The 26,045-nt window shown below is 42.2% G+C and overlaps 2 protein-coding genes across 2 annotated transcripts in view; both read left to right on the plus strand.

Annotated features, from left to right (window-relative positions):
- Positions 1-12,277, plus strand: part of LOC106562020 (neuronal tyrosine-phosphorylated phosphoinositide-3-kinase adapter 1) — a 39,940-nt gene extending 27,663 nt beyond the window's left edge. Inside the window, exon 3 of the mRNA XM_014126551.2 lies at positions 11,236-12,277. Within this exon, the coding sequence (XP_013982026.2) occupies positions 11,236-11,437 (202 nt within the window). The 3' untranslated portion in view covers positions 11,438-12,277. The remainder of the gene's footprint in view (positions 1-11,235) is intronic.
- A 6,388-nt stretch (positions 12,278-18,665) lies between these two features.
- pcsk5a (proprotein convertase subtilisin/kexin type 5a) overlaps positions 18,666-26,045 on the plus strand; it is a 41,821-nt gene continuing 34,441 nt past the window's right edge. The window contains exons 1-9 of the mRNA XM_045688735.1: positions 18,666-19,122; positions 20,485-20,589; positions 20,908-21,081; positions 21,473-21,616; positions 21,939-22,015; positions 22,333-22,421; positions 24,480-24,652; positions 25,321-25,539; positions 25,907-26,007. Coding sequence (XP_045544691.1) covers positions 18,940-19,122; positions 20,485-20,589; positions 20,908-21,081; positions 21,473-21,616; positions 21,939-22,015; positions 22,333-22,421; positions 24,480-24,652; positions 25,321-25,539; positions 25,907-26,007 — 1,265 coding nt within the window. The 5' untranslated portion in view covers positions 18,666-18,939. The remainder of the gene's footprint in view (positions 19,123-20,484; positions 20,590-20,907; positions 21,082-21,472; positions 21,617-21,938; positions 22,016-22,332; positions 22,422-24,479; positions 24,653-25,320; positions 25,540-25,906; positions 26,008-26,045) is intronic.

Consider the following 26,045-nt stretch of genomic DNA (forward strand, 5'->3'; position numbering starts at 1 on the left):
AGTGAGGAGCAATGCATTTTGAAGACATCATGAATTAATCAAACAGGCCTGGTTGCCGGGTTGCCGCACACACAGAGACAGAACCGACAGGGACACATGTATAACATAATGCGACCAGCAAAACAAATCACACTGTTTACACAACCTATGGTAGCCTAACACCACTATCACACCAGGGGAAAGGGGGTACCTAGTCAGTTGCACAATTGAATTCATTCAACCAAACTGTATCTTCTGCATTTAACCCAACCCCTCTGAATCAGAGAGGTGAGGGGGGCTGCCTTAATCGACATCATCCAATCCCAGGGAGCAGCTGTTGAGGGTTAACTGCCTCGCTCAATTGGAGAACAGCAATTCTTTTCCACCTTGCCGGCTCTGGGATTCAAAGCAATTTTGGTCGAACACATTGACACGGCTGATAAACAGGCGACAGCAGTCACACACAGCATTAAATTAATGTTAAAGAATAAGCAGTCCATTCACTCCAGTAGGCCCCATGAAATCATAACAATACAAAAGCACAACCTGTCACACCCTGATCTGTTTCACCTGTCTTTGTGCTTGTCTCCACCCCCCTCCAGGTGTCGCCCATCTTCCCCATTATCCTCAGTGTATTTTTCCTGTGTTCTCTGTTTGTCTGTTGCCAGTTTGTTTTGTTCGTCAAGCCTACGAGCAGTTTTCCCCTTGCTCCTGTCTGTTTCTAGTTCCTGTTTTCTAGTTTTCCCAGTTTTGACCATTCTGCCTGCCCTGACCGCAGTTCTGTACCTTGTCACACCACACTGGATTATTGACCTCTGCCTGCCCTGACCCTGCCCTTCCATTCTGTACCTTTTGGACTCATCTGGATTACCAACCTCTGCCTGCCCTCGACACTGTTTGCATTCGGGTCTTCCCTAAAACGTGACACAATCATTTCATTTCCAAAATGAAATGAACATACCAGCTATTACTTCCGATTGCAAAACTATTTTATCACGTTCATCACACTAACCAGTGATCTAAAGTTTAAATTCAACAACGTTACACAGTCATTATTTTCAAAGACCATTGTAATTATTTCGCCTCTATGGCCTATTTATTGCCTACCTCACTACTCTTCTACATTTGCACTGTCACGTCCTGGCCAGTATAAGGATTAATTGTTATTGTAGTTTGGTCAGGACGTGGCAGAGGGTATTTGGTTTATGTGGTTCGAGGTGGTGGTTTTTCTAAAAAGGGCATTTGATTTATGTATTCCGGGGTTTTTGGGCACTGTTCCTTATTTATGTAATTCTATGTTTAGTCTAGGTAATCTGTTTCTATGTTGAGTTAATTGGGGTGGACTTCCAATTGAAGGCAGCTGTGTGGTGTTGCCTTTGATTGGAAGTCCTATATTAGTTGGGTGTGTTTGTCTGTGTATTTGTGGGAGATTGTTTTGTGCTTAGTGTGTGTGAGAGCCTAACAGGACTGTCAGTATATCGTGAGTTCGTTTTGTTATTTTTGTATGTTCGTTTTTGAGTTTATTAAATGTTCAAAAAAATGAACTATCTCAACTCTGCTGCATATTGGTCTTCATTTTCCGACGATGATTTCGCCATATCGTCTGACGACGAAGAAATCCCTGACATGCACACACTGTACATAGATTTTTCTATTTTTTTCTATTGTGTTATTGACTGTACGTTTGTTTATGTGTAACTCTGTGTTGTTTTTGTCGCACTGCTTTGCTTTATCTTGGCCAGGTCACAGTTGTAAATGAGAACTTGTTCTCAACTGGCCTACCTGGTTAAATAAGGTAAAGAAAAAAAAGAAAGAATTAGCTAGCAAGCAAGCTGCAACAAAAAAAACAGTGCCACTCACCAAATGACGATAATTTGTTTGAAAGAAGTTTGAAAGTTAATCTTAAAAATGGTGATATTAAAAAATTATCAACACCATCCACCTTGAAGTTAATAACAGCTGTGGAAGACACCGTCACCATTGTCACACTACTACAACACAAGCTAGCTAACATTACAAGCGTTAGCGTGGGAAAACTACTCCTTGCACCACTGATTATTTGCTCTTCTGCTCTCAGACGTGACTTACTTTGAATGGTTCCATCCATTGCAAGTCAAAATGTGATTGGTTCATTCCACTGTCACTGCACAATTCAGATTTAATACAATTAAATGGTAAAGGCCTTCTGTCCAGCTTCTGGAGGGCTAGCCAATGGCTGAGCTAGCTAGATTTTTCTATCCAGAGACCACAAGAGAAAAAAACCTGATTGGACATTAACCCTTCTCTTTCCAACACAAACTGAAGAGATTAAATCAAAATATTATTCAAATGATTGTAAAGATGAAATAGAAATGTAAACTAAATGTTATTTAGAAAATATATTTTTTTATATACAGTTGAAGTTTAGTCATTAAAACTCGTTTTTCAACCACTCCACAAATGTCTTGTTAACAAACTATAGTTATGGAAAGTCGGTTAGGACATCTACTTTGTGCATGACACAAGTCATTTTTTCAACAATTGTTTACAGACAGATTATTTCACTTATAATTCACTGTATCACAATTCCAGTGGGTCAGAGGTTTACATACACTAAGTTGACTGTGTCTTTAAACAGCTTGGAAAATTCCAGAAAATGATGTCATGGCTTTAGAAGCTTCTGATAGGCTAATTGACATCATTTGAGTCAACTTGAGGTGTAGCTGTGGATGTATTTCAAGGCCTACCTTCAAACTCACTGCCTCTTTGCTTGACATCATGGGAGAATCAAAATAAATCAGCCAAGGCCTCAGAAAAAAAAAATTGTAGTCTTCCACAAGTCTGGTTCATCCTTGGGAGCAATTTCCAAACGCCTGAAGATACCACGTTCATCTGTACAAACAATATTATGCAAGTATAAACACCATGGGACCACGCAGCCATCATACCGCTCAGGAAGGAGACGCGTTCTGTCTCCTAGAGATGAATGTACTTTGGTGCAAAAAGTGCAACTCAATCCCAGAACAACAGCAAAGGACCTTGTGAAGATGCTGGAGGAAACAGGTCCAAAAGTATCTATATCCACAGTAAAACAAGTCCTATATCGACACAACCTGAAAGGCCGCTCAGCAAGGAAGAAGCCACTGCTGTAAAACCGCCATAAAAAAAGCCAGACTACGGTTTGCAACTGCACATGGGGACAAAGATCATACTTTTTGGAGAAATGTCCTCTGGTCTGATGAAACAAAAATATAACTGTTCGGCCATGATGACCATCGTTATGTTTGGAGGAAAAGGGGGAGGCTTGCAAGCCCAAGAACACCATCCCAACCGTGAAGCACGGGAGTGGCAGCATCATGTTGTGGGGGTGTTTTGCTGCAGGAGGGACTGGTGCACTTCACAAAATAGATGGCTTCATGAGGAAGGAAAATGATGTAGATATATTGAAGCAACATCTCAAGACATCAGTCAGGAAGTTAATGCTAGGTTGCAAATGGACAATGACCCCAAACATACTTCCAAAGTTGTGGCAAAATAGCTTAAGGCCAATAAAGTCAAGGTATTGGAGTGGCCATCCCAAAGCCCTGACCTCAATCCCACAGAACATTTGTGGGCAGAACTGAAAAAGCTTGTGCGAGCAAGAAGGCCTACAAACCTGACTCAGTTACACCAGCTCTGTCAGGAGGAATGGGCCAAAATTCACCCAATTTATTGTGGGAAGGTTGTGGAAGGCTACCCGAAACGTTTTACCCAAGTTAAACAATTTAGAGGCAATGCTACCAAATACTAATTGAGTGTATGTGAACTTCTGACCCAATGGGAATGTGATGAAAGAAATAAAAGCTGAAATAAATAATTTTCCCTACTATTATTCTGACACTTCACATTCTTATAATAAAGTGGTGATCCTAACTGACCTAAAACAGGGAATTTTTACTAGGATTAGGTCAGGAATTGTGAAAAACTGAGTTTAAATGTATTTGACTAAGGTGTATGTAAACTTCCGACTTCAACTGCAAATCCTTCTCTGAAGGCCTAGAAGGCCCTCACGGTTCCTCACTGGCAGGGTTGGGTAGGTTACTTTCTAAATGTAATCTGTTATAGTTACAAGTTACCTGTCCAACATTGTAATCAGGAACGTAACTTTTGGATTACCCAAACTCAGTAACGTAATCTGATTACATTCTATTACTTTTAGATTACTTTCCCTTTAAGGAGCATTAGAAGAAGACAAAAATGTATGTTACCAATTGAACAACATCTATTGCTGGAGAAATCAATGTTCAAGTTGACCATATATGGATGTTCATTGCTGGCCATATATGGATGTTAAATGTTACTTTATGGGTTGGTTACGTAGGCTTCTTCTAACCCATTGCTTTCTACTACATATAATAATACTGCTAAATTATATCTTTACATTAGAAGTCTATCAGAATTCCAGTCATTCTAATAAATGTTACACCCCTTGATCTTCAAGAATAGGACTTGGAAATATGGAAGTATAGACTAGCCAAATTGTTTTACCTGAGAATGACCCCAAAACTAAGGACTTATTAGCCAGCCCTACTCTGTTGTGTATGATTTTATTGTCATGGAGGACTGATTGTGCTCATTGATTCGAGTTGAAAACTAAATGCTGCGCTCATGGAATTGCATGCTTTGCCAAGAGTGGGCCAAGCTGTCATGAAGGCAAAGGGTGGCTACTTTCAAGAATCTAAAATCTAAAATATATTTTGATTTGTTTAACTCTTTTTTGGTTACTACATTATTCCCTATGTGTTATTTCATAGTTTATATGAAGAAAAACCCCTGAATGAGTAGATGTGTCCAAACTTTTGACTGGTACTGTATATATAATATATAAATAAAAAAATGGATGTAGCAACTACAGATTGCCCCTTTAAGTCTATCAAAAGTGTTCGAGTTTGAGCATGTGTCCATTAGGCCTATGGATTTATTTTTTTATCAGCATGAATTAGATTGAGCAATAAAAGCCCCACTTTTATTCCATAGGCTTTTATCTGCACTATGCAACTGTTGCAAGAGCACATTTTTCACTTGCTGTCCACTGGTTTCAAAAACAATGATTGATAGGCAGTTTAAACTCCTTGAATGCAACCATTATTGGGTTCAAATACACATTTAGATTTGTGAACAGCCATCCACAACAACCACAATCCATAAGGCGCAAATAGCTAAATGAGAGAGCAGCAGTGTGATTCACATCAATGCGCTATGTAGATATCAATAATAAGTGATATCCGTATCGCCGTAGATTACACCACTATTGTCATCCTTACCTCCAAGCGTTTATTAAAGTTGGATAATCTTTGGATGCCGACAGCAGTCGCACAATTGGAAGACATACCTTGGAATGTAGCCTACAAAAGCCTATTCCTGCTCTTTTCCCGTGATCCATCAAACACATTTGTTGTGTCATCATATTGGTCTCTGACTTGTGGACAGACTCGCTCAGGTCGAACAAACTTAAACTTGTGCCTTTTTTCAATGATGATTTGAATGTCATTGAGAAAACAGAAAAGTGTCAAAGATTGTTTTTTGCAAACATCCTTTCAGAATTTAAAAGTAATCCTCGAATGAATCTAGTTTTTCAAAAGTATCGGTGATCTGATTACAATATTTTTGCTGGTAACATAACAGATAAAAGTTACTGTTTTTTGTAATCCCTTACATGTAACGGATTACATGTAATCCGTTACTCCCCAAACCTGCCCACTGGGAACTGGTGCTCCCTGTATATAGCTCAGTGGCGGTCGGTGCCGTTTAAAATGTGGGACGTCGATAATTTTTTTAGGAGCATGGCCTTATTGCTATTACAGCATATTGGATGACTGTCATTCATATTCCATTCACACAGCTCAATGTAACATTGATAGGTTTAGGATACTACATGAAACTCAAATTTTCCCTGTACCCATCATGAGGTTGCTACAACCTAATCTATGAATGAAAGTTTACAATGTAGGTGCACAGGTCGAGAAAAACGTTTGAGAAATCAAGGTGACAGACAGTGACACATTCAATACCGCCTTGCACACTCTTGCCTGCATCTACCTGATCTAGGGTGTAATCTTTAGTCCAACAGTTGCAAACAAGTGTTTCTATTGGACAAATTCAGGTATGTTTATCCCTGTTTTGTTCCGTTTGCTTCTGTTGAAGAAACATTTTTCAACAGGGCTTCCACCATTTTAATGTAGTCAATTGGATGGGACTTTCAACTTCTTTGGCTGATCCCTCCTGTTGACCCGGTTAGAGTCATGTCCCACTGGGTCATCAGGAGGGATCAGCCAATCGTGAAGAAGAAAACGGATTACTTCTTATTGGAGATAGCCTCAATGGTGCTGCCCATGCTGTCACAGGCACCTCAATGGCACAGATACAAAGATGAGTCCTCTATCTATCTCTATGGGGAAACTCTGTCATATCCAGGACTGCACCTGTCCATAACCTGTAATACATTACATAAATGGAAGGGACTTCCTCACCCACTGGAGATAGAGCCTCACCCAGAGAGCTGTGCATGTCAGTGTGTGGTTAGACAGACAAATCCTTAGATTTGTCCAAATGGACAAATAGAATGCTATTCTAGTTCTGGTTAGACACCTGAAGTTGTACTCTACAAACTTCTACACACAACTTATTATTATTTGTTAGCTAAGTCTAGGCTGTATAAGCACATCAATATGATATTTACAGCATAACATTTGTGTCATTGTAACCTGAACACACTCATTGATTGTCGTTGTTAAATGTATCTACACTCATGCTAGGCGATATTTGTGCAATGTCCACATGTAGCCTACACCTGTTGTAGAGATATTAGTAGTTCTGGGATTTGTCCCCCGGGAAAGATCTAACAGCGGACATAAGGAGAGATGAGACGAGAAAAAACTAGCCAGTTATAGAATATTGTTGTAGCACAGCTGAGCTGACTCAAGACCTGGCATTCAAGACAACTCTTGTTTGCCTTCAATCATGGCCGCTGAGCATTGATGAAAAACAATGCCAAATCAGGAAGTGCAGTCGCCCTTTAATATTATGACCAGAGAAACCTGGATTTGCCGTAGAATACTTTTCAGAGAATATGTGTAGATTCGGGAGTGTATTGCAGGTCAATCAATTATTTATTACAATTGGCAGACTTTGTATACCATCAGTAGATTTTTATGTGCACAGAAATAAGGTAATTTCGTTTTTTTTTACAAAGCCATAAGATACTGTACGTGGTATAGCAAAGTACAATCTGAGGTGAGTACATGGGGCGCTATATACAGTGGCTTGCGAAAGTATTCACCCCCCTTGGCATTTTTCCTATTTTGTTACCTTACAATCTGGAATTAAAATGGATTTTTGGGGGGTTTGTATCATTTGATTTACACAACATGCCTACCACTTTGAAGATGCAAAATATTTTTTCTTGTGAAACAAACAAGAAATAAGACAAAAAAACTGAAAACTTGAACGTGAGTAGCTATTCACCCCCACTCAATACTTTGTAGAGGCACCTTTTGCAGCAATTACAGCTGCAAGTCTCTTGGGGTATGTCTCTATAAGCTTGGCACATCTAGTCAGTGGGATTTTTGCCCATTCTTCAAGGCAAAACTGCTCCAGCTCCTTCAAATTGGATGGCTTCCATTGGTGTATAGCAATCATACCACAGAATCTCAATTGGATTGAGGTCTGGGCATAAACTAGACCATTCCAAGACATTTCAATGTTTCCCCATAAACCCCTCGAGTGTTGCTTTAGCAGTATGTTTAGGGTCATTGTACGGCTGGAAGGTGAACCTCCTTCCCAGTCTCAAATCTCTTGAAGACTGAAACAGGTTTCCCTCAAGAATTTCCCTGTATGTAGCGCCATCCATCATTCCTTCAATTCTGACCAGTTTCCTAGTCCCTGCCGATGAAAAACATCCACACAGCATGATGCTGCCACCACCATGCTTCACTGTGGGGATGTTCTTCTTAGGGTGATGAGAGGTGTTGGGTTTGCGCCAGACATAGCATTTTCTTTGATGGCCAAAAGGCTACATTTTTGTCTCATCTGACCAGAGTACCTTCTTCCATATGTTTGAGGAGTCTCCCACATGCCTTTTGGCGAACACCAAATGTGTTGGCTTATTTTTTTCTTAAGCAATTCATTTTTTCTGACCACTCTTCCATAAAGCCCAGCTCTGTGGAGTGTACGGCTTAAAGTGGTCCTATGGACAGATACTCCAATCTCCGCTGTGGAGCTTTGCAGCTCCTTCAGGATCATCTTTGGTCTCTTTGTTGCCTCAGATTAATGCCCTCCTTGTCTGGTCTGTGGGTTTTGGTGGGTGGCCCCCTCTTGGCAGGTTTGTTGTGGTGCCATATTCTTTCAATTTTTTAATAATGGATTTAATGGTGCTCCGTGGGATGTTCAAAGTTTCACATTTGTACTTCTCCACAACTTTGTCCCTGACCTGTTTGGAGAGCTCCTTGCAGACTCTGGGGCCTTTCAGAACAGGTATACTAAGATCATGTGATAGATCATGTGACACTTAGATTGCACACAGGTTGACTTAATTTAACTAATTATGTGACTTCTGAAGGTAATTGGATGCACCAGATCTTATTTAGGGGCTTCATAGCAAAGGGGCTGAATACATATGCAAGCACCACTTTTCCGTTTTACATTTTTTTGAATTTTTTGAAACAAGTATTTTTTTTTCATTTCACTTCACCAATTTGGACTATTTTGTGTATGCCCATTACATGAAATCCAAATAAAAATCAATTTAAATTACAGGTTGTAAGGCAACAAAATAAGAAAAATGCCAAGGGGGATGAATACTTTTGCAAGGCACTGTATCTCTGCAGATGAGCTGTCTATCTGATCACAATCACTGATACTGGTCCCCCTCCACCTTCTGGTTGTATATGGATAACTTGTAATTATGTTTCCATAAAAAAAACATAAATTACTATAATATTTTTTGGAATCTATCAAATTACTATAGGCCGAAATTAGGTGTTTTTGGCTGGGGTCAAAATGACCCAAAAGGACTCACTAAACTAAGTCCACACAAAACAATCATTTAGATTTGTTAAGAACAAGTTGATTGACAGTCATGAAAAAAAGAAAGATTTGAATAAACCACATTTGGGCTAAGATCGAAATTATGCCTCTGGCGTCAAATTGACCCCAGTCTGTAGCTTGAGGGTTAAAGCACCTTTTAGGACAGCACATCAGTAGCACAGCAGCACAGCAAAGGGGTAGGAGTGTGTGTGTGTGTGCTTGCATGCACGGCGCGTGTGTCTTTCCTCTTGTGTATGTTTGCATGCACGGTGTTTGTGTGTGTGTGTGTGCACGCGTGTGTGCATGTGTGTGTGTTTTGTTTGGTGCCACAGCACAGTAGTCACTAAGTAGGCTTCTTGATGCTCGATGCTAGCTGAGATAATTAAGGTTGAGGGCGGACAGCTCCCTCCAGTGCCTGTCGAGCGTTGATCACGCTGGGGCCACAGACTGGGGCTTTTCATTTACACAAAGAGGAACTCAGCAGGAACATAGGACATCTCACTGGGGAACTCTGGTGGGGTGCTGTCTTGGGATAGTGGTGGCGCGTACAGAGGGAGGGCATGTTTGTGTGTGTGTGTGTGTTTGGGATGGGGCAGAGGGAGTAGGCTACTCAGCTAGTGTTTGAGGCTGTCTCGACACTATTTAATTGTTGCTGGAGTTGGTCTGTGTTTTATCTGAAGCTTTAGCAGTCAGTCACACAGCAGTCCCCTAAGCTTCCATGGATAGACTCTTTATATTCTAGAGCGAAAAGAGGTTTGGTTTTGAAGTGACTTTTCTCCACCTTCTGTACTACAGTAGTATACAGTGGGGATGGATGAAATCCCCTTTGAGATACTCCGTCTGTACTGTTGCCTGCCTTTTGTTCAGTACTCTGCCTGCCTGTGTCTGTCTGAGTGCCTAAATTCCTGAGAGTGTTTTTGTGCGTTTGAATAACTGAAGTGGCTGGTAAGCGAGCGACTATGTGTGTGTGTGTGTGGGAGGCTAAGCCGGATGTCTAGTATGAATTGACAAGAATATGAAGCTCCTGATACATCTCATTGTTCTGCTGTTGAAGCTCAGTGTCCTGCTGTTGTGTCAAGTCTCGCCCTCTGCATTTCTCTATCCCACTCATTCGCTCTCTCTCTCCTCCCACTGAAAGAGGGAGGAGTGATGCTGTGATGAGAAACTCCACCTAACTAGGACACTCACTGCATAATCAGGAAGAACAGCAAGCAGCAAAGTAAAAAAAGATAAAAATATGCTTGCAGGGAGAGGCAGAATTCAGTTTACAGAACGTGTAGCTGCAGGTAAATACGATTCTTATAGGCTTTTCTTTATCTACGATGTGTTTATTTCTTAATGCCTCACCTGAATAGCTTATAGACTGTGGAGGGGGTGCATCATAGTTTAAACCTGACTCTACTCCTACATACTAGGCCCTAAAGCTATACTGTCACCACCGAAGCAGCATCTTAGCTGCCTTTCTTTTTCTTCCTTTTTCCCTTGATTTTTCTACCCCTTTTGGTTTATTCACACTATGGAGCCAAGCTGAACCAAGCCGAGCCAGGCTGTACTGTGCTGACTTGCTTACTCATCCACCATAGTTATTGGAACCAAGCAGGAAAGGACAATGGGTGTGTTCGTAAATTGCCTCCAGAGTGCGCTCTGGACTGCTCATAGACTCAGAGCATTGTCAGATTGTCTGTTCATAAATTCAGAGCGTTTCACTCTCAGAGCGGTCAGACCACACACTGGACGCTCTAGGTGAAGAGTAGGGTTGATCCTAGCTTTCTGATCTCACAATGGCAGTCAAGCACCGAAGCTAACTGGCTAAAGCTGGATAGCTTGGTAGCTACATCCAGACATACAGAAAATGAGAGAAGACTTTACTCTGAACATTTGACTTACCTTAGCAGAGCTGGTTCGACTGTTTTCATGTTATCTAGAGGGCCAGTGACTTTAACTGTTTTACTGGCAAGAATTTAATTGAGTTTTTTATGTTTACTGAAACCTGTCATAACAACCAGGTGTAGGTTGTTTGTACATGCATCAATTATTCTGAGCTGTGGGACTCTCAAACCAGAGTGCAGTAATATCGGAGTAGATTGCAAGAGCGGATTTATGAACGCACCCAATGTGAAAAGAAAATATCTAAGCCAGTATGGTACAGTTCAGGTTGACATGATAGTGAGAGGCGGGTATTTGTGACTTAATCCTTCTGTCTCTTCTCTGCAGTGTGGAGCATGACTTCCGGCTGCAGGAGGGGGCAGTAACCCGCACGTGGAGGGTAGGAGACCCTCCAGAGGGCTCCCCCCTAGCTGCTGTGACCCCCCAGCCCACCACGCCACACCGCCAGGATTCACCCCTGCCGGTGACACCGGCACGCCCCCCTCACAGCGGCAAGAAGAGCCGAAAGAAGTGCTTTTGGTTCTTGTGAATTTTAAAAGGGGAAGAGTAGCGAAGGACACAATGAATTAGGACACTTCTAAAGACTGCGGAGGACTGAGTGGTAGTGTGTGGAGTGTGGGGCCCAGATATGGAAGGAGAGAGAAAAATAAAACGGACACTCAAAACAAGTGTTAGAAGAAGCAGCAAACAAGAGGGAAAATGTAAAAAAGGTATAAAAGAGATATTAAAGAGGTATGAAGGCAGTTAAAGGACCTGGAAGACCCCTAGTGAGGTGATGAATGGAATCTGTTTTGATCCTGACGTGTTTGAACTGTACAGTGTGGAGAGTGGAACATGCATGTGTTGTAGTTGCACCGAAATGCCTCTTCAGCACCTGAGATCAGTTGTTCGTGCAGGGCCCTCCCTGTACTGTAAAATGTGCTGAAGTCTTCTGAAAACTTGATCCACCTGGTAGGGGCAATTATAGAAATGAAAGTGTAGAAGATGAAAAGAAAAGGTAAGGAGAAAAGAAAGGAGAAGGAAGCGACTAAGTATAAAAGGCTAGGGAGTAAAAATGAGAGGAAAAGAATGAGTGTACAGAGAGAAGAGAGGAAGGATCCATCCTCATCACTAATGGACAAATGAGGGTCAGAACACCAGCTTTTATATCCAGAGATGTTTCAGCCAATCAATTATTATGATGACCCTTATTTAAAACTTTTCATAGAACTGATCATTCAAAAACTACACACACACACAGTCAGGCTGAGAAATGCACCACAAGAAAAAGTAAGGGTAAAAAAAAGATTAAAGTGTACATAAAACAGAGTGTTCTACTGCTTGAATTGCTATATTTCAGATACGGATTACTGGTCTATAAACTATTTTACCACAATTTGTTTGCTTTATGTAATTTATGCTCTCATTGATTTTTAACAGGATGAACACAAGTATATAGCACCTATAACACTAGTACTTACTTTATTGTAAGTCGCTCTGGAAAAGTATGCGCTGGGTGGCATATAGTATTATATATTATGAGTGAATAATCACTTAAACGTTAGTAAGACTGTGGTCGTGACACAATGGTGTTTCAACTAACAACTTTTCTGCATGCAAATACATCGATTGGGATGAAACGCCTGTTGACCTCAAGCGATGCAGGACCCGAAACATTATGCAACCCAACACAAGAAGACGCAGAAGCAGTGCATCATGGTCCCCCAGATGGCTTTGCAGACCAACTTGTCCTGTACGCTCCGGGGCTCGTCTCACAAAATTAAGCCTCAGCTGCTTGACGACTGCAAACGACCAAAAACACAGCAGATTCCTCGTTAGTGATGGTCTTCTCATCGTGACACATACTTGTGTCAAAAGTCTACACAAACGTTTGACAACAACAGTCACTTTGTTTTCTTCAAAATCTTATGCAATTGATTGGGAAAGGGGGATACCTAGTCAGTTGTACAACTGCATGCCTTCAACTGAAATGTGTCTTCCGCATTTAACCCAACCCCCTGAATCAGAGAGGTGGGGGGGGCTGCCTTAATCAACATCCACATCTTCGGCACTCAGGAAACAGTGGGTTAACTGCCTTGCTCAGAGGCAGAATGACAGATTTTTACCTTGTCAGCTCAGGAATTTGACCCACCTTTCAGTTACAGGCCCAATGCTCTAACCACTCGGCTACCTAGCCTTATTCTTTCTCGCAGTTTCCCAATACAGACAAGACGGTGTTGGCTGAAGGAAGGAGAACGGAGTGTTTCGTTTTGGGAACAGATGTAGTGTGGCAGATGTTGCAGAGACAGAATTGATATTTCAAGGCTACACAGACACAACCCAACAGCCTAACTGTTTCAGGCTGCCACTCTGAACAGGTTTCAAGCAACACGCCCTCGTGTGTCGATAGATAGGACACTTGGTTGAACAATTGAAGAGCGAGCACTGCCCAGTTCTTGCTGCTGAGCACCCGGACATGGATCCTCACACACACACACACACAGAGTAACAAAGTCTCTCTCTCTCTCTCTCTCTTGCACACGCACACGCACACGCACACGCACACGCACACACACACACACACACACACACACAATTCTGGGACATTGCATCACACAGCCTAATTCAGTTCAATAGAGGCCCGAGGCTCACCAACTGAACCCTGCATCCTGTGGTGCTCCAATGAGGTATATAAGTGGAAGTGCTTTTGCTGTGCAAGTATCACAGTCCTAAAAACACACAAACACGCGCACAATCCCCCTCCCACACACAGCAACCCCTCCAACATACACACCCCAAATGTATAGTGCTTCTCTCAGATGATATTACATTATCTCCCCCCCAGAGCAACACAGTTGTTTCTCACCCACACATCCAGAGGCCTTTCCCCATCTCCCTTCCTTGGCTCTGTGTGAGGAGTGTAGAGTTGTCAGTCATTAATCCTGTACAGCAGTGAGCTGTAATCCTGATGACAGAGCAGGGATTACAGAACAGAAAAGAAGATCTGAGGTCTGCCTGGGAGGAAGGAACAAAGGGGAAGAGAGGAAGACTGGCTCAGAATACATACAAATACACAGCCAGGTTGGACTGGAAAATGGTAAAGGTAACACATTTTGTCAGTGCTGCAGAACAGATAAGGGTGATTCACAAAAGCAGCTCCCCATCACATCAATTCAGCTCTGCTCTGTCGGTGTGAGTCTAAAGGCAGATGTCAAAGTGTAGCATTACAGTGGCTGAGAAGCGGGAGTGATGGGTTCAAATGGATGAACACAATGTCTGTTTCGAGACACTTCAAAGCGATGCCAGGGTCAAAGTTGGCCAACGCAACGTAACGCAATCCAATGCAATGCAGCTAATAGGCTTCACTGACAAATTCTGACCCGAGGCATCAACAAAAGTGCATGAAATCCATGTCTGCCCTTGTACGTGCTGAAGATTAATGCTATTATGAGTCATTAGTCTAAGCTGTTAAAGAATAGAGAAATTATGTCTCTCTTTCTTATCAGATGACAACAAATACGGTAATTCTACTGTACAGCCAATGTGATAAAAACTGTCGGAGGAACAGTACCATCCACTTAGACAGCTATTCAAAGTATTGTTTGCCAAATGTCCACAAAATGATGCGGAGCAAGCTAGATGACTTTTATTATTTCCTCACTAGTGATTTGATTAAATACATCGCTTACCTGTAATTCTGCACAAAGATTTTTCTCATTAAGCTGAAAGATGAGGACCCTGTATTGCCAACAATGGAGAGGGAAAACATTATATATTGAATAGTTTGCAGAAGAAAATGTGATTTCATGCAAGATTTGAGCACACACACACACACACACACACACACACACACACACACACACACACACACACACACACACACACACACACACACACACACACACACACACACACACACACACAACCACAAAACACACACACACAAACACAGTGGAAATGGAAAATAAACTTTTCTTGACTGCAGGGAGTTAAACATTGCCTCTGCACATCTCGTAGCTCGGCTGGCACAAAGTCATATTGAGGGATTTCAAAGGCAGAACCGCCGCACTTATCGGAGTGCCATCTACATGTGTAGTGCCGCTGCAGTGGCTATGTCACAGGGGAACAGTGAATAATGAATTAAGGACCTGCCAAGTTTGAGTCAATTCAGGCGCAGATTGGTTTAATAAAATATGAGCTAAATTCTCCCCCGCCACCCCCGACATCACCACAGTGAAGAAAGACCAGGGCATTAATCACTATATGTAAATAAAGCCCAGTTAAAGAGTCTGGGGGGGGAGTACACAGAGTGATTTTTCTGGCTTCCATTATCAGGAGGAAAATGGGTTTGAGATATTTATTGTGCTGCGAAGTGTAATGAATAACTGTCCTAATCATAGGCCTAGCCCTGCAGCCACTTGTCACAGTAGCTAGTTAGTTTAATTAGAGGGTTGTGTAGGTAAAGCAACCTGGCCTATAGCCTGTTTATTAGACTGCATAAAGGGGAAGGGAAAGGGGATTTATTCAAAATGAGGGCTAACCCAATTTCTTTCAGTAAGAGCTGTTATTGCTGGTAAAACAGCAGACCGAAAAACGCAATCTCAGACAGAGAAAGTCCCTTGGAACGCGTTCAAACAATTGAATAATTCTACGGTTTGAATAATAAGCAACAAATGCTGAAAACAAAACTAAAGACTTTCAGACTGTCAGAACTTCAAGATGTTTGTTTGCATTTGCATTGAACAACTATCCCCTTGGGACCTGTACTCTAGAGGTGCATTAAGAGTTAGTATTAAAGAAAAACATTTTAACACCAAATAAATAGGTAGGAGGGCTGATGCCTTAGCTACCCGCGGGGTAGTCTAGGTGCTCAAGAATCCAGTTTGACAATTATTTCCAGGGGAATTTGCAGTTTGTTTGAGCTTAATTTTTTGTAACATCAAAGTCAGTCTCTCCAAGGACATGTTAGATAACTTCAAAGTCCTGTGACTGCTTGCCGAGAGGTGCTTTTTCTTTGTTTTCTTCAGCTTTCATCCAGTTTGTTTTCTTTCCAAAGTCAAATACTAGATAATAAAGACCATGTGCATATTGCATCACCGACCCTTTTATTAAAATGTGCAATTCAAAAGGAATACATTTAACTGAATAAAGGGAATTCTATTTCAACTATTACAACACGCTGCCTACATGATGTAGAAGTATAATGAATGATTCATATAAATAATAAATAATTTGACAAACTTGCAATGGCTCGACGATGAAAGAATATACACTGAACAAAAATATAAACGCAACATGCAACAATTTCAAAGATTTTACTGAGGCCCTTGCGCATGCACGCTGACTTCGGTCGCCAGCTGGACGGTGTTTCCTCCGACACGTTGGGGCGGCTGGCTTCCGCGTTAAGCGAGCAGCGTGTCAAGAAGCAGTGTGGCTTGGCAGGGTCGTGTTTCAGAGGACACGTGGCTCTCAACCTTCGCCTCTCCCGAGTCCCGTATGGGAGTTGCAGCGATGGGACAAGACTGTAACTACCAATTGGATATTATGAAATTGAGAAAAAGGGGTAAAAAATAATTTACATTTGTTTTTAAGTAGGGGCGTGGATCAGAAATCCAGTCAGTATCTGGTGTGACCACCATTTGCCTCATGCAGCGCAAGTTGATAGAGTTGATCAGGCTGTTGATTGTGGCCTGTGGAATGTTGTCCCACTCCTCTTCAATGGCTGTGCCAAGTTTCTGGATATTGGCGGGAACTGGAACACTCTGTCGTACATGTCGATCCAGACCATCCCAAACATGCTCAATGGGTGACATGTCTGGTGAGTATGCAGGCCTGGGACATTTTTAGCTTCCAGGAATTATGTACAGATCCTTGCGACATGGGGCCGTGCATTATCATGCTGAAACATGAGGTAATGGTGGCAGATGAATGGCACGACAATGGGCCTCAGAATCTCTGTCCATACAAATTGCCACCGATAAAATTGTGTTCGTTGTCCGTAGCTTATGCCTGCCCATACCATAGCCCCACAGCCACCATAGGGCACTCTGTTCATAATGTTGACAACAGCAAACCGCTCGCCAACACAACGCCAGTCACGCTGTCTACCATCTGCCCAGTACAGTTGAAACTGGGATTCATCCATGAAGAACACACTTCTCCAGCGTGCCAGTGGCCATCAAAGGTGAGCATTTGCCCACGGAAGTCGGTTACGGCGCTGAACTGTAGTCAGGTCAAGACCCTGGTGAGGACGACAAGCACGCAGATAAGCTTCCCTGAGACACTTTCCAGGCTGCATCACATCCGGCCGTGATTGGGAGTCCCATAGGGTGGCGCACAATTGGCCCAGCGTTGTCCATGTTTGGCCAGGGAATGCTGTCATTTTAAATAAGAATTTGTTCTTAACTGACTTGCCTAGTTAAATAAAGGTTAAATAAATAAAAAATGTTTGTGCAGAAATTATTCAGTTGTGCAAACCCACAGTTTCATCAGCTGTCCAGGTGGCTGGTCTCAGATGATCGCACAGGTGAAGAAAACCCGATGTGGGCTGGCGCGGTTGCACGTGGTCTCCGGTTATGAGGCCGGTTGGACATACTGCCAAATTTTCTCTAACGAGGCAGCTTATGGTAGAGAAATTAACATTAAATAATCTGGCAACAGCTCTGGTGGACATTCAGTCAGCCATGCCAATTGCACTCTCCCTCTGTGGCATTGTGTGACAAAACTGCACACTTTAGAGTGACCTTTTATTGTCCCAGCACAAGGTGAACCTGTGTAATGAATGTGCTGTTTAACCAGCTTCTTGATATGCCACACCTGTCAGGTGGATGGATTATCTTGGCAAAGGAGAAATGCTCACTAACAGGGATGTAAACACATTTTTTCACAAAATTTGAGAGAAATAAGCTTTTTGTGCATATGGAACATTTCTGGGATCTTTTATTTAAGCTCATGAAACAAGGGACCAACACTTTACATGTTGCGTTTATATTTTTGTTCAGTATATATTCTATCAGAAAAACATTTCAAACATTATCACATTTTAGGAATGGATTGAGACTTCATTGTACTAGTGGATCTAATGTTCATTCAGAGGGTGTCAGGTCAAGGTATTGTAAATGCAAATGGTGTTTTCAATGGATAACAGATAGTTAAAGGGAATATTATTCATTGTATATCAGATGATTTCATACCTCAAAAGTTGTCCGTCAAAGATCCATATGACACTGATGTGTAGATCCCAGTAAATATGTTGCAATAAATCTGCAGGCCTCTGTCTTGAAGTGATCCTAAATGAATAGGAGGGATTGTCAATCTAATTAGGAACTCTGAGTCTGACATAATTACTTTGTTAAAAACCTCCCAAGCACAGTGGTGTCAAATCCTCACTAAGGAGGCTACTCATCTGCCACACAGAATAGGCCCAATCATACAAGTTAACACTTCTAAGGGAGTAATTGAAATGGAAGTACATTTTAGTCATTTAGCAGACGGTCTTATCCAGAGGGCCTTACAGTTGTGAATGCATACATTTCATCCCCCGTGGGAATCGAACCCACAACTCTGGCGTTGCAAACACCATGCTATACCAACTGAGCCACACAGTCAACATGTCTCAGTTAGTAAATCCTTCATAGACTAGGCCATTACTAATGATGCGTCAAGTATTTGTAAATTATATCATTTTTGTCAATCAAATCACTTTGTAAACATTGTGCAATATAGGCCTACAGTTTAACCAATAATAGGCCTATTTGATTTGTGTCACCAAGGAGTGACTGAAAGGAGATACTACGGGGTCACTGAAGATGGCAATCTGATATCTAGGCTAGTCTGCATTCTAAATGAAGTTGGTCCTCACTGGTAGATTTCAACAGGGAAATGTCATTTTTCTGCAGGACACGTTTTGAACGCAGTCATTCACGGATAATATTCTTATTTGTTTTCGAACATAGGTCGATCTCAGTAAATGACAACTTCCTCGCTATGTGAAGGCGCTTCAGACGGTGAAAGGAGTCCGAGAGAAAACTTTTGTAAAAACTTCTGAGCGAAATGACACGGAATGTACCTCTTTCAACCGGAATGGTGGTTCTTTCCGCGTTTCTTTGGATGGGGAGTCTCGTGCCACTCTGTCAACCGTTAATATACACAAATGACTGGGCGGTCAGGATAAATGGGGCACCCGCCTCTGCAGACAGTATAGCAGAGAAATATGGATTTCACAATTTGGGTCAGGTAAATTCTCCTCAAAAGTTGCATATGATCATTATACTTTTTCTACTGTAGCCTAATGTTTCTTTTGCAGAGACAAAGTTAGCATTCATGAATCGACTGCAATGCAAATATATGGGGAAAAACGTTACACCGGTCTATAGCCAAGGCCCACTAAACTTCTCTTTGGCTAACGGACTAAACTGCTGGTGACAGAATTTAAGTTCACCGTGGAGTTTAGTCCGCTATTCTTCGGCCTAAACATGATGTCTAACTTTACTCGTGCGCACATCATTACCTTTGTCAAATTTGTCCATCGACCCAGCATTTTGATACATAGCCTATGTCTATTTTTGTATTAGCTGTTTCCTTTAAAGTATGCCTATTTTTGGATGAAAGACGTTTTCTATCCCATGTGGATGACAAGCTTTTTGCATGAAATGCTGGATTGGATCTGAATCATTCACGGTTGTTTGGCTGGGGCAGACATCAGATTCGTGTCTGAGACTTCAAACAGTCATGTGGCCCCCATATCAAATTAGCCAAGTCATTGACCTTGTAGTGAGCACCCACATCAGACTATCTTCCTTATCAGAAGATTCAGGCCAAAAGCCCTATTTTCATATGACCTAGGCCTACATCTTTTCAGAGCTGAACGGAAGGCTCACGCAACAATTTGCCATACTGGTTCAAGGATAAGATTGAGTTCAGTCACCTCACAACTCAGTAGGTCGGTGTATGATAGTTTGAATTGGGACCAATGAGTCATCATTTCCACTCATGGATTACAACAGTAGTATGGTCCTAAATAGAAAAGCACTACTCTTACTGTTTTGTCCTTCCCTCTATTAGCGCCCTGATGGAAACATGATCTGTTTTGTGTAGCCCTAGCCTAAGTTCCATTCTGTTCAGGTCCAGGCACACATATGTAATGGTGGTATTATGATAAGCCTGGGTGTCAGAAAGGAGTGTACCCACAGGGTATAGCCCGGCCCATGGCTCGGTACCTGGGGTTCAGGTTGCCCTGGCCTGAAAGTCTAGTAGGGGTGTAAAGTAACCTTCTCAATGACTGATGTCAATGACAGCTTCATTATTTATCAGCCATTTAGACATGGGGACACAGTTGAAAAAGCGGCAGATCTTGTTAGGATACATATACCCGATTATACACGGCAAGTAGCCTAGTGTTTAGAGCATTGGGCCAGTAACCAAAAGGTTGCTGGATCAAATCCCTGAGCTGACAAGGTACAAATCTGTTGTTCTGCCCCTGAACAAGGCGGTTAACCCACTGTTCCCCGGTAGGCCGTCATTGTAAATAAGAATTTGTTCTTAACTGGTTTGCGTAGTTAAAAAAAATAATAATAATGTGTTTCCTACTTTGCGCAGATTGGAGACTTGAACAACTTTTATAGTTTCCGCCACAGTGGGACGGTGGAGCGGTCCACGTTGTCCAACAAAGACTTTACCGACCTCATCGCCAAGGAGACCAAGGTAGAGTAACTTGATCCCATTGGAGGTGTTATTGATACCCTCCTATATCATTTATTAGCTGCATGACATGCTGCACACACACACGAATGAGCACACACACAAGCAAGCAGTCACGCACACACATGCACACACAAAAGACATACTCAATTGATGTAAAAACAAATAAATCTATATGAATATCATTTTACCTTTTACCTGTACGGGATTCAGCAGACTCAGCAAACATGTAAAACTCCACCTTGTACTGTCTAAAGTGTGGATTCCATACTACTGTAAGTAGCCTACACTAGGAGTCCTATAACCTCCATTCCTCTGCAGGTGGAATGGGTGCAGCAGCAGGTGGTCCATTGGAGGACCAAGAGGAACTCCAGAGCCAGTCACATCTACTCCATTGACGTTCGGACGAAACACATTCACCCAGGCCCCGTCCAACCTAACCAGACCCAGACACTGGTTTTCAATGACCCCCAGTGGTGCAGCTTGTGGTACATTGTGAGTATCTCTCAGCTGAGAGGGCACAACTGCACTGAAGACATACAGTAATGGCCGCGTTCCAGCACTTTTTCTTAAATGCATCCTTTCTCTTACCTTGAGGTACCCACTAATCCAACATGACATGATTGATGAGAGCATTGTAAGCGAAACAGATCAGTGATTACCTCAAGGAAGGAAGGAAGGATGAGTTTAAAAGGTATATTTAAACAGGGTCAAACATACATTTACAAACATGCTACAGGTGTGTGTGCATTAGCCACATTTGCCCCATTGTTTTGTATTGTGCTTTGCAAGGACGCCTTGTAGTTATAACTATTACTGAAGTAACAGCTAATGATCCAAATAAACAAGTAAACATGACATGTACTGATCCACCCCCCATCAACAGCACTGCAGTGAGGGCTCCCAGGGCTGTCCTTCCTACATGAACATCGAGGGGGCCTGGAGGAGAGGACACACAGGGAAGGGAGTGGTGGTGTCCGTCTTGGATGACGGCATCGAGAGAGAGCATCCTGATCTCAGGCCAAATTATGTAAGTGCCTCGGGAACCGTCTCTTTGAAGACTTCACAAGGACATTTATTAAAAGCAATTTGGCATATGTCCCGAATGTAAAAGTCCAGAGCTGAGACAATATGCAGTCAAAGCTCTTGGCCCGGAGCTTTTAAAGGTCAACGCAGAGTATTAAAATACAGGCTAAACGTCTTGTCTGCTTTAGTGTTCAGACACGCCTGGTTGATTTGTGAGTCAATAGGCTCTGACTGGTGGAGTATAGGCTAGACCAGACTAGACTGGAAGACACTAAAAGCCAATTAGCCATTGACTTTTGTTTTTTTTATGTGTCGCTGTTTCTTAGGACCCCTTTGCCAGCTATGATTTCAATGGGAATGATGATGACCCCACGCCCAGATACGACTCCAGCAATGACAACAGGTTATTCTTATTTTCAATATGCATATTGCTCATAGCTGGGGCTGTGAGTTTTTTGTGGTAAGTTGATGTGGTCAGGAAATACTCAAGGCCCTACTTATTGCAGCTTTTTGCAGAATCTTAGCCCATTTTATGAAGCAACTTTTTTTTTAAATCCCACAAATACACTCATATATTATGTTCATGTTATATGAATATGCATATTCACTTGTTTGAATGTGTCTATTCTTTGCCAGTTTGATATTGTACATATAGCCTGTCTCCTCATAGATATGAAACTAAGCTAATGTGGTATACATTCCCTTTTTTTTTCTGGTAAGCCATGGGACAAAATGTGCTGGGATGGTTGCCGCGGCAGCAAATAACTCTCAGTGCACCGTTGGAATCTCCTTCAATGCTCGGATAGGTGGTGAGTTTTGAGTTCTTTATTAGTCCCGTTTATAAAAACATGAAATGTAGGGGACTTCCGAGTGGCGCAGCAGTCTAAGACACTGCATCGCAGTGCTAGAGGTGATACTACAGACCCGGGTTCAATCACGGACGGTATCACAACCGGCCGTGATCGGGAGTCCCATAGGGCGGCGCACAATTGGCCCAGCATCATCCGGGTTAGGGGAGGGTTTGGCCAGTGGGGTTATACTTGGCTCATCGCACTCTAGCGACTCCATGTGGCAGACCGGCCGCCTGCAGGCTGACTTCGCTCATCAGTTCAATAGTGTTTCCTCTGACACATTGGTGCGCCTAGCTTCCAGATGAAGTGGGCGGGTGTTAACCTGGAACCCCTAGCCAACAGCCAATGGCATCGCACGGCACAAAACCAACTAAAATACCACAATTCAATTTTCTCAAACAATCAACTATTTTACACCATTTTAAAGATAAGACTCTCATTAATCTAACCACATTGTCCGATTTCAAAAAGGCTTTACAGCGAAAGCAAAACATTAGATTTTGTTAGGACAGTACATAGACACAAATAATCACACAGCCATTTTCCAAGCAATGTCACATAAACCCAAACCACAGCTAAATGCAGCACTAACCTTTGATGATCTTCATCAGATGACACTCCTAGGACATTATGTTATACAATACATGCATGTTTTGTTCAATCAAGTTCATATTTATATCAAAAAACAGCTTTTTACATTAGCATGTGATGTTCAGAACTAAACACCGAAAACTTCTGGTGAATTTACTAAATTACTCATGATAAACGTTCACAAAAAATCTAACAATTATTTTAAGAATTATACATACAGAACTCCTTTATGCAATCGCGGTGTCAGATTTTAAAATAGCTTTTCGGCGAAAGCACATTTTGCAATATTCTGAGTACATAGCTCGGCCATCACGGCTAGCTATTTTGACACCCACCAAGTTTGGGGCTCACTAAACTCAGAATTACTATTAGAAAAATTTGATTACCTTTGCTGTTCTTCGTCAGAATGCACTCCCGGGACTTCTACTTCAACAACAAATGTTGTTTTGGTTCCAAATAATCCATAGTTATATTCAAATAGCTCCGTTTTGTTCGTGCGTTCAGGTCACTATCCAAAGGGTGACGCACGGGCGCATTTCGTGACAAAAAATGTCAAAAATATTCCATTACCGTACTTTGAAGCATGTCAAACGCTGTTTAAAATACATTTTTATGCTATTTTTCTCGTAAAATAGAGATAATATTCCAACCGGGCAACGTTTTATTCATTAAAGGCTGAAAGAAAAAAATGGAGTAGTCTCGTGAACGCGCATCTCAGTCTCACTGTCCCCAGGCTGACCACTTACAAATTCTGCTGCTGTTCTTTGCCCAGAGACAGCAGACAACCCATTCCACTTACTGATGGCTTTAGAGAGCCAATGGAAGCCTTAGAAAATGTCACGTTACAGCACAGATGCTGTATTTTCAATAGAGATGCAACAGAAGGACAACAAATTGTCAGACAGGGCACTTCCTGTATGGAATCTTCTCAGGTTTTGGCCTGCCATATGAGTTCTGTTATACTCACAGACACCATTCAAACAGTTTTAGAAACTTTAGAGTGTTTTCTATCTAAATACTGCCCCCTATCCCAAAGAAGTTAAGATGTGCAGTCAGGCCTGTCATGTTTTGGAGGACCCATGACTCGACCTTCGCCTCCGGAGCCGGTTGGGGAGTTGTAGAGATGAGACAAAATCGAAATTGGGGAGAAAAAGGCATTTAAAAAAAAATAATAAAATGTATCTCCTTGGTGCAAGCACCATAAATATGGACAAATACTGTATATTCAGTTCAAGTTCAGTTTAAAAAAATATTAAATAGAAGGTATATTGAAGATGCATACATACTGTATGGTGCTGAAGGTCTCTAAGTCAGGCGGTCCCATTACAATATAATCTCATTCTAGTCGGTCTATTCCTATGGGTGATCCATCCTATGTAGTGAATACTAAGGTTATGAAGGTCCATCCCACTCCCGTATCTGCAGGCATTCGTATGTTGGACGGAGATGTGACGGACATAGTAGAGGCCCAATCCCTGAGCTTCAGGCAGCAGCACATTGATATTTACTCTGCCAGCTGGGGGCCGGAGGATGATGGGAGAACTGTGGAAGGACCTGGCCCTCTGGCTCGCCTCGCATTAGACAACGGCATACGCACTGTGAGTGTGTCTGTGTGTCTGTCTAACTCCTCTGCATCAGTACAGTCAAAACGTTTATTCTCCACTGTGTGTGTGCATGTGCACATGTGTATATACTTGTTTTCCTACCTTATCAGGGCCCCAATGTCAATACAACAGAATGTCCTGACAAGGTAGGAAAACAATTACTTTATTTCGAAAAGTCAGGACTTTTTTCCATGTCCTGAATTTGTTCAACTGCTATTTTAAGTTTAAGGATTAGGGTTTTTGTGGTTAGGGTTACATTTAGGGTTAGGGTTTTTGGGGTTAAGGTCAGGGTTAGGGAAAATGACCATTGAAAATCCTAAACTATTTTTCTCCACAAAAAGTCCAGAAATTTCATGAAAATAAAGCTGTGTGTGAGTGTTTGGCCTCAGGCTGTATGTTTACTTCTAGTGCTTCTCTTTATCTTCATATCAATATGTAAATAACATACAAATATGAATCATTAGTGACTCTTCACGCTTGGCATTAATCACAGGGGAGAAGGGTGCCCTTAGATCTAGGATCAGTTTGCACCCCCGCTAATCTAAACCAACGGTGAGGGGAATACGCAAGAACAACCTTAGATCAGTGTCTAGAATCCAAATCCTATAAAACCTTGATGAAGGTAATTTGACCAAAACTACTACTCGCATGAACCCCCCCAGGGAAGGAAGGGGCGTGGCTCCATCTTCGTGTGGGCGTCGGGTAACGGTGGGCGGAGCAGGGATCACTGCTCCTGTGACGGCTACACCAACAGCATCTACACCATCTCCATCAGCAGCACCACCCATAGCGGGGCCAGGCCCGACTACCTGGAGCCATGCCCTTCAACACTGGCCTCCACCTACAGCTCCTTCTCCACCGACAGACAGGGAGCCAAGATGGTGAGTCAAGCTGTATATCTGCCCCAACCCGGCTATACGTGACGAGTAAATTTAGATTTGACTTCGTTATTGGATTTGATACAATAGCTGCATATGACAGTGATTTAAAACGTGTTAAATGTGCAGCCACTTCAGCTCTTTTCAGCTGCAGCGCTTGTTTGTGAAATGAAAGGATGGGGTGAATATATCCATTTGTTTTTTTTTATTTTGCTTCTTGACAGAATGTGTTTGTAGTTGTCACAGGGGAAATTAAACGACCTGAAAGTTACAGAGTGTATCTTTAAAGCCCCGTATGATGTTTATAAGGCATAATAACACATCTACTGTACCATTTTGTAGTCACACAACAAGACTTTCTATCTGGCAGGTAACATTGGACCTGAAACAAGGCTGTAGCAAGGAGCATTCTGGGACCTCAGTCTCCGCTCCAATGGCAGCAGGGGTCATCGCACTCGCCCTGGAGGCCAAGTAACCTACTTTCCTAGAGATATCATCACCGATATCTA

This window comes from Salmo salar, chromosome ssa01 (assembly GCF_905237065.1).
Source record: "Salmo salar chromosome ssa01, Ssal_v3.1, whole genome shotgun sequence".
Taxonomy (NCBI): Eukaryota; Metazoa; Chordata; class Actinopteri; order Salmoniformes; family Salmonidae; genus Salmo; species Salmo salar.